This window comes from Gopherus evgoodei, chromosome 12 (genome assembly GCF_007399415.2).
Source record: "Gopherus evgoodei ecotype Sinaloan lineage chromosome 12, rGopEvg1_v1.p, whole genome shotgun sequence".
Lineage (NCBI taxonomy): Eukaryota > Metazoa > Chordata > Testudines > Testudinidae > Gopherus > Gopherus evgoodei.
Window position 1 is genome coordinate 33,239,025 of NC_044333.1, and position 13,268 is coordinate 33,252,292.

Below are 13,268 nucleotides of genomic sequence, written 5' to 3' on the forward strand. Positions count from 1 at the left end.
ATCATACAACACACAATTTTATTATTGAACATATTCCTGTTTATGTCACAGCTCTGCAGACGACACCACTTTACACATAGGAGCCATAATATCTAAGTCCAGCCACAGTAGCTGTAGTTTAAAATGGATAGAGGGAAAGACTTTACAGAAAGCAATTGGTCATTATGGTTGTCAAGTGCTAGCAGCTTCTTTCAGTTGGTCAACATTGGTCGGCTTCTCTTCCTTTTTGCATTTAATCCCAAGGAAACTGAAAATTTTCATCAGCATTAGATCAACAATCTCTTCTTCTTCTGAAGCCTAAAAATATGACAAAAATAAAACCCCATGTTGCTGAAGCTGTGTATGGATTGGTAGTTTAAATAAATGGAGTGAAGTCTTGGCTCCATTGACATAAATGGCAAACTACCATTTGCTTCAGTTGGGCCAAGGTTACACGTAGAGAATGTAAATACTGTAGGTAAAACAGACATGGATTCAAGTGAATAAGGCAGAATATCACCATCACTTCAAAAAAAACTCAGCTTGTTGCAACATGCTGGCTGAAAACGTGGCTCCACTCAAGTCCATGGGAGTTTTGCCATTGACTTCAGTAGGGTCAGAAATTCATCAGCTAGCTATACACCCGACAGTTCCCATAGATGCATGCCTATAACTCCTAGTAAAGTGAGTGGAAGTTGCATACATGCATCTAGTGCTTACATTAACAATCTGTTCTGTTTTCCATTCCCTTGGTTTTACATACAATACAACAGATTAATCACGGCCTTCATGTATAGTATCAAAGAGAATTTCATACCACAATATCAGTATCTCAAAAGGAAGCTTTGCCATGGACTTCAGTGGATTTCAACCTAAACTGAAATTGCTGGATTTGGTGTAGGTGCATATAATAGAAATTACAGATACAACTAAGATTAATTCACAAAAAGTAGGCAGCTAGATGCTTACCTGACTTGTGTGCACAAGTTGTTTTAAGAGTGTATATATTTCTATTAATAAAATTTAGGCTGACTTAGAAAATCTGATTTTGTGAATTGAAAAGAGCAGTGTAACTTTACAAAAGCTAAAATGTGTTTAATTGGAATAGATTGTAAACTCTTAAAAGCAGGCACTGTGTCCTCATCAGTGTTTGTGCAGCACAGTAAACTATCCCAATCCAGATTAAGGCCACTGTGTGCTACTGTAATGTAAATATTAAATAATAAAACAATTTAGATGAACATACCTGATAATGTTTCTGTTCCTCACTAAAAGCAACCAGAATCACTGAAATGAACAGATTGAGCACCACAAATGTCATGAAAATGATACAGGATCCTATTAAGAAGGAGCCCAAAATTGGATTATAGTCCAAGACCTGGAGAATAAATAAAATATGGCATTATGTCTTTTATTATAGAAGAAAAAGGTTGGGAGCAGGGTCAACTTAAAACCCTAAAGAGGGCATCCAAGTTGTTGATAGAGTATACAATAGGTTTCTTCTCTCTCCAGGAGTGATTTTCATGCTATGATGTACTATACATCAGAGTTGATAGAACATGCTTTCATGCATGTGATACATCCGTATGTATTATGGGCCATGCTTTCTTTTGTTTTTTAAATGTGTGTGAATTTAGTGATTATGAAGGTGTCAGCTTGACAGACCTGGAGACCAAAGGCTTCTGCTTATCCCTAGAACAAAACAGCACAGGCAGTGCAAGCTTCACCATACATTCCTGACAGTCTGCCCCTGTAGTGAAAGGACAGGTCAGTCTCCATATGTATTCAGTCATTGGCCTCTTTGCTGAGGCTAATTATAGTGACATGGACACTTGTAAAACCAAGCCTGTACTGAGACCCACCAAACTCATTTAATCAGAACTATGAAATAGGAGTCAGTTAGCAACAATTTTTCATAAGTGGCAATCTGGGAGTGGGGATTTGAACCTAGAACCAAGAGGTGAGGCACCTTTCAAGCCCATTGTCAGTTCTCTGAACCATCCAGTCTTCTGCTAGACTAGTTTTTCAAATAGTCCACAAGAAAAGCATGAGCTTTTGCCTGTATTGACTGTATCTACAAGTTTAATTCCTTTTGAAAATGTGCTTCCCTATGTGAAATGGACTTTTTTTTTTTTCCTTTTAGGCTAAGGGACATCTGCAAACACTTACTACTGGGATTCATGCTTACAATGCTTCAATGAGATTTCTCACAGTAGCAAATATAACACATGATAGTAACTGTTTGCAGGCTTGGGCAAATATTTATTGATTGACAAATATTTCATACAAGGACAGGCTGGCATGTACAAGATAACTATGTCAAAGGTGAAGAGTCACAGCGATTAGCATCACACAGACAAGTTTTGAAGCTATAATATGATTACAAACTAACCTTCAGTACCAAATGAAGAGAAGCCCATAAAAGATGACAAAGAGGAACTAATTTAATCCACAAAAGAATTGGCTAAAAAAAGTTGTAACATGGAATAATATTTCTTAGAGGATCAGGGAGTTAAAAATGTATTAAAAATCCAGACATTACATTTGTCCCTTATTGTGCAAACGCAACTCCCCTTGGAGAGCAGAAGGTGTACGTATATAGCCGCCCCAAGAGGAAAGTTGGTCTGTGGTTCAGGTGGTGCATATAGACTACTGAAAGTAATGTCTGTTGTCTAGATGAACCATACAATAATTTTGCATTGGCTAGCAGGAAAGGTGGCTATTTAAAACCTGAGTATGTGTCTTAATGAAGGGTTCAAGAGGGTTTAAATGAAATAGAGAATAGGGTATGAAATATATTTCACCCTAGTCTCTTTCTCATTGCTTGATGAGAAAGTGCTCCCAGATATAAAGCAGGCAGTTGAGCTTTTAAAAATCAGACTCATGTCTAACACTAATCAAAAGTCTCCCTTTTTGCTGTCTGAGAGCATTAAGCACGTCTCTCTTTAAAGCATCAAATATTCAATGTTTTATTAAAAATGAAGTAGTGTTATCTGTACTATTTGGATTTGAGTTCAGCAGGACAGAACTTGAGATTGTCAGAAGCAACGTTCTTTCTTTGAGTTTCTGCTAGAAAGGGAAAACATTCCAATGTAGCTGTGTTGATTTCTCAAACTAGTTTCACAATGCCCCACTGAGTTATTTATCTGCTTTTCTGCAGTTGTGAATACATTTCAGAGCTGGCACTTTTTCTTCTCAAATAAGATCATCTGTTGTTTATAAGAAACCCCACTGCTGCTGCAATTTGTACATGAAATTAGCTACATAAAACATCCACTTAGTCATTAAAACACGAGTCCCACTCTCTTGACTCCACTAAACTGTGTGCTACTTTCACTGAGTAACTTTGTATTCTTATTGCTATTGCCCTATCCCACTCCAGCTCCTCGCTATTGTCTTGTTTTCTCCTTGTTAAGTCATGCCTCTGCTGTCTTGTCATCTCTGTGGGACAGGGATAAGCACTTACCACCACACATTTTGCTGAGGATAGAAATAATGAGTGTCAGTTATGTGGTAAACCCAGGACAAACAGCTACTGAGGGAGAATTAGTCCCAGGGGGTTAAAAGGCCTCTCCCTATCCACTGAGGAGGGAGAACCACGGGGAAATAAGGTTCAGCTGGAAAAGGGGTTACCAGGGAACTAATTAGGTTCAGCTGGCTCCAACTGCTTGAGACCTTTTTAAACCCTCCCCTGAATGGAGGGGATAAGAGAAGCTACCAGTAGACTAGGTACAGCAAGACACCAAACCCTTCTAGGAAGGAAAGTTGCAGTCCCTCCTCAGAAGGGAAGGAAAACAAGTACAAGGGATTGACTGAGGAAGGAATAGCCAGACCCTGTGCTACCTATAAGGATTTGCTTTGCCCAAGCCTATATCTCCAAAGCTAAAGAGGACTGAGCCTGCTGAGGACAAGGTACTTTGCCACAGTTATAAAATTCTGATCTGGCTTTTTGTACCCTTACTTTGCCAAATTCTGGGACTGCTCAGGTCTGATTTGAGTTCAGGTCTACCTCTATGAATTTGTATTAAACTCAATATTTAAAAGTGGTGGTTTTTTAAATCAAACTTTTAGGAGGCTAGGTTTTTCTGTTTTTACACCTGTACATTTCTAGATGTCTGCAGTGGCAGCTGTCATTTTGCAAAGCAGCACAAATGTAGCATGTTACAGACAAGACACACACTGCTCTTACCTGGAGCCTTTACTATTTTTTCATATTTCATTTTCTTTAGTTTAAAATCACTTTGAAACCATATGGCTGCTTTTATAGCTCTGATCCACTTCCCATTGCACTCAGACTCTCAGTGACTTGAATGGGAGCTGGATTGAGCCCTCAGTATAGAAAATCATAACATGATTTTGTGGGTTTAGTTTTTCATTTTATTTGTCTGCAAATAAAAGCAGCTTAGTTTCTGCCCCACAGAGCTGTCTTTTTTTGTGTGTGCTGTGTTTGTACAAAAGATAGTTATCAGCCTAGGTACTACCACAATGCAAATAAATCTCTGAAGGATAGATTTGGTACCTCCTCATAGTTGAAGATTCCCAGCTGAAGGCTGACCATTGTCTCTGCTGAATCAAAGAGGGTTTTGTAGGATTGCAGCTTCCAGCCAAATATCAAATTTGTCTGCAAAGGAAAGAAGGTAGATCTTGCATCATAATCACAAGGTTTGTTATCCATTTAGGGTCTGACATCAAAGTTACATGGAGTAGGCAAGAACCTAGGCTCTGTGAGTTACTTCTCCTTCTATGATTGGGTCATGATCCACATGCAGAGTAATGGACCTATCAAACAAGTCACCTTACTCAATTCCTGACTTTCCCTGTCAATAACAGGAGTGTTTGCAGGGGAGAGAATTAAGGAACCAGCTTTTTGGGTTTCCTTCAGTAGCAAGGAAGCAAGTGATGGATGGCCATAACTGCAATAAAAACCTGATTTTTCAGCAATGCTGAGCACCTACAGCTCCTATCAGCTTCAAGTGGTCTTGTGGGTGTGCAGCATTTATCAGTATCAGATCAATGGTGCCTTCTTGAAAGATCTCAGAATATTCTACAAACTATATACACACACACCACTTAACCTGTCACTGAAATGCAGTCACCTCTGGTGTTTAATACACAGCAGTACTATAGAGCAGCATAGGGAAGGAAGTGGAGAATGTTTAGTTATGTCTCTCCAATTAATTTGTTAATGAACAAAGATTGCAAAATCTTAAAGGGTAGGAGCCACATTTTCCTCTGTGCCTATACAGAGCAGAGTGCATTTTGGATGCTACTGTGATACATTATTTTCTATTTATAAGAGAAAATGCAAATAGTTTGTTTTGGTTTCAGGAGATTTATTTTACAATAGTACCCAACGAACACTGGGCCCTACTGTGCTGGGCATTCACATACTTAATAAAAGGGGGTCTTAGTTTAAAGAATTTATAGTGTAAGTAGATGAGAAACTGGACCTGTTATCTCCATTCTACAGATGAGGAACTGAGGCACAGAGGGATTAACTGGCGTGGCCAAGGCCACACAGGAAGTCTGTGGCAGAGCTGGAAATTGAACCCTGGTCCGAGTTCCAGTTCAGTGCTTTATCCTTCTTTGAGATTAGGGTTTAGATGTGGTTTATTGCTATTTTGGAGAAGTTCTAATTATTACCTAATTTTTTTCAGTGACAGATTGAACATATCTGTTCTATATCTAATGGTAATGTACATACAGTGTTTCAAAAAACAAATACACATAGTGCTGTAATTCATTAACCTGATTGAATAAACTAGTATATTTACATAATAATGAACTTTATTCCGGTAGAACCAGCAATGGGCAGGAACCCAAAAAAATCTTCCCTATGTTTATTTTACATGTTCCAGACCATATCATATCTGGTGCTGTCAGTCAATCACTCTCCCCTGTTTAGTTGTCCTGTAAGATCTTTGCCCCCCCCCCCCCCGGTATATTTCTGTACTTTGCTCTTTGACACACATACATCATGCACAGGAAATCTATATTTTTTATCATGTTTGTTGAACTTCATTTCAGTTTGCAAAAGAGCAGATAAGTGGATATTTTAACTTGCCACTCATATGCTGGAGATTGGATCCTCCCGCAGCATATTGCAGCCATCCAACTACTCACCCAAGATCTAGGTGGACAGCTTTTTCATCTTACATTTCAGAGCCACTTTGTTTTCACTATTCAGAAATTATTCATATTATCTGCAACTAGCAGATTGCAAACAGGAACCATAAAGATACTCACAGCAATGGAATAGGCCAGGAACATGATTAAAATAACAGTGATGAATCCAGAGATGTCACCCCAAGCCCTCCTCAAGGTGGAGGTGATCATGTTTAGTTTAGGGTTGAGCCTCAGGAGATGCCACAATTTCACAGTAGAGAGAAGCACCAGGAAAGCAATTAAGTAGCCAAGAGCTGCATCAGCTGTTGCTGTTTCATTGAAACTTACACACCTATGAGAAAAGATTAATAAACAATGCATGAAAAACTTTCAGAACATTTCTGTGTACTGTGATTAACAAGCATGCTGGTGGCACTGGTCAGTCAGGGTTTGTCTTCACTGCAAAGTTAATTCAGGTTCTTACTCAGGTGTTGCTCCTAACTCTCCTCCCCTCCCCTCACACAGGAGTCTCTTGTGCATGGTGATGGCTTTACATCTGAGTCGGCTGGCCTATCTGAGGTATAGACTAAAGCCTGAGTACTTCTAATACTCAGTCAGGCCAGGAAGTTCTTACTCAGCAAATCCTGGAGTAACAGGCACCTAAAGCAAATGCTTAGAGTTTACTGTTGGGTAGTGTAATGGGGTGCATAGACCCTTTCTGGAGATTGACAGGGAAGGAGTTTACAATCTTGCTCTGAAAGGGACCCAGGTTTCCTCCTAGGTCTGCAGGATAGCAAGGCTGGGCCAGCTGTGGAGAAATAACTAATGCTCTGCAAATTCTATATGAAGATTGTGCTGCAGGAAGTTGGGTAATAAATCTAACAGTGACAGGGGGAGGAGTTTCTAGCAATAAGGCTAGAGCAGGACTGGTTGGTGGACATTCTTGGCTGAAGTAAGCATGCTACAATAGCTTGGCTTTGAGAGAAGCCAGTTATGTTTGTGTTTTGGTGCTTATAGGGGCTGTATATTATCTTTATTACTCTGTTTTGCAACAGCATACCACAAAGGTGTCTCAAATCTGCATGGGCCTGTTGAGTTCTTCTCTGTTGTGACTGGCTTGTTAATTTCTGTCTTAGGATATTGCTGTGTCTGGCTCTGCTCTGAGCTCTTAAACAGTAGCCATGTACCTACCCAGGGTAGCTGCAGTGAGATGAGGGTAAGGCAGGTGATACTCATATAGGGTCTGCACCAGCAAGACCCATCACTTTCATATACCCCATGTTAGGGGAAGTGGTGCTAATGCCTGTTGTCCTTCAGCATTTCCCCAAGTGAGGTAGCTTTAATTCCTGTCACTGACATAAATCCAAGTCCTAAAATCCTTACATGGATTACATAATACAGCCATACAGATTCATGTCATCCACCAGTAAAATTTAGCTACTTCTGGAGAGCATATATATCAGGCAGCAGGGGTGCTGGAAAACAAGGGAGGTACTAGCTAAAGCAGAGAAAGGCAGTCATGGAACATTTACTCATCCTTGTGAAGCTGGTAGTAGCTGATATCACGTGCCCCCAGGATTGTCCTCTTCACAAATACTGATAGGGTGCTCCAGCTAATCAGTATAATGGCCAGCTCTAGCAGGTTCCACTTGCTGTGGAAATACCTCCATTTCAGAGCCCTCATGAGCTTTCCCTGTAAAAACAGGAGTTTCACTTCCAACAGCCCTTGGCAAGAATCTCAGCAATATGACTGTATAAAGTGAGCAGGGTAGATCAAATAATCACTGCCATGTCACTCTAACAAACTTTGATTCCATTCATTTTTGCTTAGGCTGCTGATCCAGCCCCAGCTCTTCCTGGAGCTACAAACAGTTCAGTCCAATATTTGGAATTGAGGGTCCCCTCTGCACAAGAAGAGACCCCTGCACATCTGCTCAACCAGTTCTTGTGCTGTTCTCTAGTTACCTCCTTCCCAGCATGCACTCCAGTCAAGAGAAATCCTCCCTTTCCTTTATTTATGAAAGGTACAGGATCTGATTCAGACCTCACGCTGGCAGGGGGGCTGGAACAATTGTATAGTGGGGGTGCAAAGAGCCATTCAACCAAACTGTAAACCCTGAATATAATGAAAACCACTTCCAGGGGGTATTTCTGCACCCCCAGCACACCTAATTCCAGCACCTGTGTCAGAAGCAACACCAATGAAGTGGCTTGAATTACACCGATGTAAAACCCTTGTCACTGAGATCAGAATCGGATCCAGTGACACATGGCAACTGAAGCTTCTGCTGGGTCTTACCTGTGCTACCATATAGTAGATGATAAATAGGAAATAAATCACTTCTGCTGCAACAACAAAGATGTGCAGACCATCTGTGTAGGGGTAGAGCCGGATGCTCTGCAGTTCTGCATGCGTGAAGAAGGCCCCTGAAAAAATAAAACTGTGTTCAGCTCTCTTCTCTTGAAAATTCCTCCCTAAGTCTGTTGCTTGTTGTGTACTGCAGTGCAAGAGCTGAAAGTGCTAGAATTTAAAGTGGGCTCTTACCTAATGCATTTGTTTCAAACATCAGGCTTACAATACAGAACAGGTTCACATTGGCATTGTAGACTGTAAATTCAACAAACACTGCTCTTGTGAAGGTGTCCAGCCAGACGTTGTTGAAGAGATATTGGAGAATTCTGCCAAAGAGTGCACAAAAGAGAGAGTGACTAATCACTTTTGACTCGTATTAGAGGTGTGTGGTGTTACACGAGTGGTAGGATTGTTTGGAAACTACATACAGAAAGTGGGGACAAGAGGCAGGGACTTTCAAAGGACACCTGATGTGTGGGTCCAAACTGAGGAATTTCTCTGTCCCTCTATGGTCTACACTGTACAATTAGTCTAGTGCTTTTACTCTCCTGTGAAGCTTCAGGTGTTGGCTAGTATTGAAGCCAAGATACTGGCTTGATCAGTTAGCTTTTGCCATGCCAAGCTGCATAGGAACTTACCCAGCCATCTCCAACAACATCTAATTTATCTGTAGGTAAATAGGTACACTTGGGTTTCCAACACTAGGGGGAGGGATAGTTCAGTGATTTGAGCATTGGTCTCCTAAACCCAGGGTTGTCAGTTCAATCTTTAAGGGGGCCGTTTAGGGATCTCAGGCAAAAATCTGCCTGGGGATTGATCCTGCTTTGAGGAGGGAGTTGGACTAGAAGACCTCCTGAGGTCCCTTCCAACCTTGATATTCTATGGTGGATACTATTTCCTGTTGGTAATACACAGGTCTCTTGTCTCCAAGCCTCAAACTTCCAAGGCCTCCATTTTCTATTGCTTCATTCCTAGAAGCAATCTCTGTTTTTATTCACAAACACAGAAGATTGTTTCCTATAATGGACAATTCACTCCACTAACTGTGGCTAGAGGGTGGATATGATTGTCTGCAATCATCTGCAGAGCATAAACACTGAGGAGGGAGATGAAAAGTTTAGGATTGACTAAGAAGATCTTATTAAGATTAATGGGATGAACCTGAGCAAGGGAAGATTTAGGCTGAAGTATTTCGTAACAATGGCATTCAGTTAAACTGTGAAATGATCTGTAAAGGGAAGAGGTAGAAAACCTATTGCTTTAGGTATTGAAAAGTAGACTAAACCAAAATCTGGAGTGTGTGGAAGAGGGAGTAATGTTGCACTGACTGGGAGGAAGTACTAGGTCTTTTCCAGTTCTAATTTTTTTGATTGTGTGATAATTGCTAGTGTAAATCTGGACTCTATGTACATGCACATAGTTCTAATCTTAGAAAATCAGGTTATAATCCTGGATTGGATTTTGGTTAATATGTGATGTAACACAAGGTGACAATAGACATAAAACATGAATCAAATCAAAACCACAACAGTAGCAAAACCCAAACACAATAAAAATGCTACCTGGTTGCATTCTTTGGATCAGTTCCTAAGTGAACCACATATCCTCCTCCCCTATAGATGGCAAGTTTGCCCCACACTGGATGCCCTCTAAGTTTGGACTGGCTCTGATATTGCCATGCAGAACTCAAGTCAGAGGAGTTATCGAAGGCTGAGATATTCCAGTGTTCCCCATAGTCTGACGTGTCTTCTGCTTGGGGAGAATACGAAGCATGACATTCTTGGACCGAGCCTTGCAGTTTGGGAGCTATCGGGCAGGTGTTCCCCTTCACTCTCACTTGACGAATTCGGGCACTGCCTACCAACTTGGAGTTGCCATCTGTAATGAAGCCTAAAAGAGGTATGTAAAAGAGTCAATGTTGATATTATGTCAGGCTCAATCAATATAGTCTCAACTCCCATTTATTCCTCACTGAAATATTTTTTTGTCTCATTTATTATTAGATTCTGTTTCTTAAATTCACGTTGGCTTTGTTTTATTTAATACTCAAGAAAACAAAGGATTAATCGTCCTGGTTTGAGTTAAGCATAATGTAACAATAAGAGCTAATTCTTACATAGAACTCTTCATCCATAGATGTCAAAGTATTTCACATGCAGTCAGTATCATTATCCCCATTATACAACTGAGGGTCAGAGAGGGGAAGCAACTTGTCTAAAGTCACCCCACAGGTAAGCACCAGGAATAGAACCTAGAGCTCAGGAGTCTTGGTCTATTGTATCAGAGTTACCCTATACACAACTCTGCCAATGCACTTCAATAGCACAGAGACACTTCTGAGCACCAAAAATGGGCTAAATTTATGTTTTGGGATTTGCCCTGATGGGGTTCTCATCTGCTCCCTAATACTTGTATTCATTGGTAGCCTAAGCCATATGCACAGATCTGGAGGGAAAGCTGGTAGTATCACTAACTCCTGCTGCTGTCTAGATGTTTGGCCTTGTTTTAAATGACAGAAGATCATGGAACAACCACCAGGCATATTTTAGTACAACACTAGACACAGATTATGTAGAGTTACACCAGAGATGAATTTGGCCTGTTGTGTTTTTAATGCACTGTCTGAGTTGTATCCATTCAGCTATGCAGATATTGATCAGCTAATAGGTAATATACTGGATGACACTAATGTGTGTAAATCATCAGTTCACCAGACTTGCACCCTAATGTCCCTCCCCAGAAGCCCAAGGCACATGGACAAGTTGGGGGCATGCGCAAAAGTCAGAGTTTTGAATGCCAAGTCAAACAATGTGAAATCCAGTCAGAACTCTGCACCTTGATATGAGCCATATAACTTGTTGACTAAGGTAGTTCTTGCCCATGTGAAGAAGTCCTGATAAGAGTAGATATCCCGAAACCCATCCGTAAAGCTGCTTTCAATGTGCTTGTTCAGGTAGTAGGAATTGGGATCTCTTTGTCCATAGGCAACCAACAGTAGCATCCATAAAAATCCCAAGTAGGCTAGAAAGAACAGCAAACATTCTTTTAGGTTAGAACTGATATTGTTTGTCTACAAAGCAACATGACAATTATTGCTATTATCACTTAGTATTAGGCTAAGAAGATGTCTGGCAAAATGTTTCTCTCTGGACTACATCAAATCAGTGCTGAATTTACATGGGTTGGCATAGACTGTTGTGTCTTTCCCCCATCACATCAGTCAGAATCTCGGTAGGGTTCAAGAAAAGAACAGGCAAATGAGTAGGACACCAGCAGTAACTCAGGCTATAAGAAGGACCTGAGGCTCAAAGATGCTTTCAGTGAAGTCAAGGCAATTTTTTTTTCTTTGCCTTTAGAGGGAGCAAGAATTAAGCCTAGGATATTAGCTATGGGTAATTCTTGCTCACAGGAAGGAGCAAACCCACCTTCTCCCCACTACAAATCTTCATCCTCTCCCTCTGCCTTTTCCACAAACTCTCACACTCCTCTGGCCTGTTCTCTTAAAATACAAGCAAGCCGTGTTTGTCCCTTCCTCAGAAAACCCCCCGTTAGCCCCACTGGCATCTCCAGCTATTACCCCATTATTGTTTTCACCCTCTGAATTCACTGTTTACAATCCATATATCCAATAGGTATGCCTGTGTAAAGCTCTCCCTTCCCCACCCAAGGAGTCCAACAGGATAATATCAGCACTGATTTGCAAACACATGAAAGAACTTTGTCACTAAAACAAGATCATTTGTGGGCAGATTGCAGACCCAGTATTTCTCTGATTAAGGCAAAGGCTTTCTGCTCCTTGATGTGATTGTTCTTCATTCTCTGTATGTCTGTGGCAGGGGGTGGCTGATAGATGTTGCTTCTGCTATCCCTTCGAGCTCCAAATAAAGGGTTTGAGTTGCCTGCGTATAAGAACAATAAAAGTCAACATGTCAGCAGCTCCTCCAAGCCCTGCTTTTTATTTCTAGGGCACCCCAACCATTTCAGGGGAACATTTCTAGTTATAAAGGGTTTCTCATCTGGGGCGGGGGAGAGGAGAGCAGCCCTGGGCTGGGGCAACAGACTAGGTCAAAGGACAATGGAAGTGAAGGGCTGAGGAAAGGATCTGTGCTGGGGGGAAAACTACCAGATCCACAAGCTGCTACTTCTGCAGGTAACGTGACCAGTCTGAAAGCTGCTGACTTTCCCTCCCCACTCCCACTGTGCCCCTTATGTAGATAGCTGTGGGGGTAACTTATAAACATAGGGCTGCAGGCTCAGGCCACAACTCAAAAGTCCAGACTTCTCTTCTCTGCTTCCCTGGCTCTCAGTCCAGCCTTGGGTAGCTCCAAAGGATGCCCCACCCCAACAGATCCAATGCCCAGCAGCATGAAGCCTTCTGGTGAGTGGGGGAGAGAGAAAAGTCAGCAAAAAACATGCAGAAGAGCAAAAAAGAGAAAAATGTATTATTTTTACCGTGACAAATAGGAACAAAGGGAGGGAGGAGACAGAACAGCCAGAAAGGAAATGGCTCTGTCTGCCAGCCCACAGAGGTAGTGGGTAGGCAGCATATCCCCAGTCTTTGTGCCCTGTGCAGTTAATACAGTGGGGCAGGGATTAGCAGCAGGACCAGAGGCTTCAAAGATAGCTGGGAAGGTTGGGGCCTTGGTCCCAGCCCCTTTCAGCACAGGCCAGCAGATTCTGCCATTGCAATCCCTGCGTGCACTCCCGCAGTGCCTCTGCGAACTGCCAGGAGAGCGGTGTCCCCCCACATCCATCTCAGGCAGCAGTGAATGATAAAGCCACATGGGACAGACTCTCAGCGGGTGTAAATTGTCATAGTCCCATCAGAGTT

At 41.6% G+C, this 13,268-nt stretch overlaps 1 protein-coding gene across 1 annotated transcript in view; it reads right to left on the reverse strand.

Moving 5' to 3' along the window:
• The window catches only part of PKD1L2 (polycystin 1 like 2), a 69,450-nt gene continuing 56,182 nt past the window's right edge, over window positions 1-13,268 (reverse strand). Inside the window, exons 34-43 of the mRNA XM_030581607.1 lie at window positions 12,196-12,336; window positions 11,273-11,458; window positions 10,000-10,327; window positions 8,630-8,763; window positions 8,384-8,511; window positions 7,617-7,777; window positions 6,226-6,436; window positions 4,499-4,600; window positions 1,226-1,357; window positions 1-297 (exon numbers count right to left, since the gene is read on the reverse strand). Of these exons, the coding sequence (XP_030437467.1) occupies window positions 172-297; window positions 1,226-1,357; window positions 4,499-4,600; window positions 6,226-6,436; window positions 7,617-7,777; window positions 8,384-8,511; window positions 8,630-8,763; window positions 10,000-10,327; window positions 11,273-11,458; window positions 12,196-12,336 (1,649 nt within the window). The 3' untranslated portion in view covers window positions 1-171. The remainder of the gene's footprint in view (window positions 298-1,225; window positions 1,358-4,498; window positions 4,601-6,225; window positions 6,437-7,616; window positions 7,778-8,383; window positions 8,512-8,629; window positions 8,764-9,999; window positions 10,328-11,272; window positions 11,459-12,195; window positions 12,337-13,268) is intronic.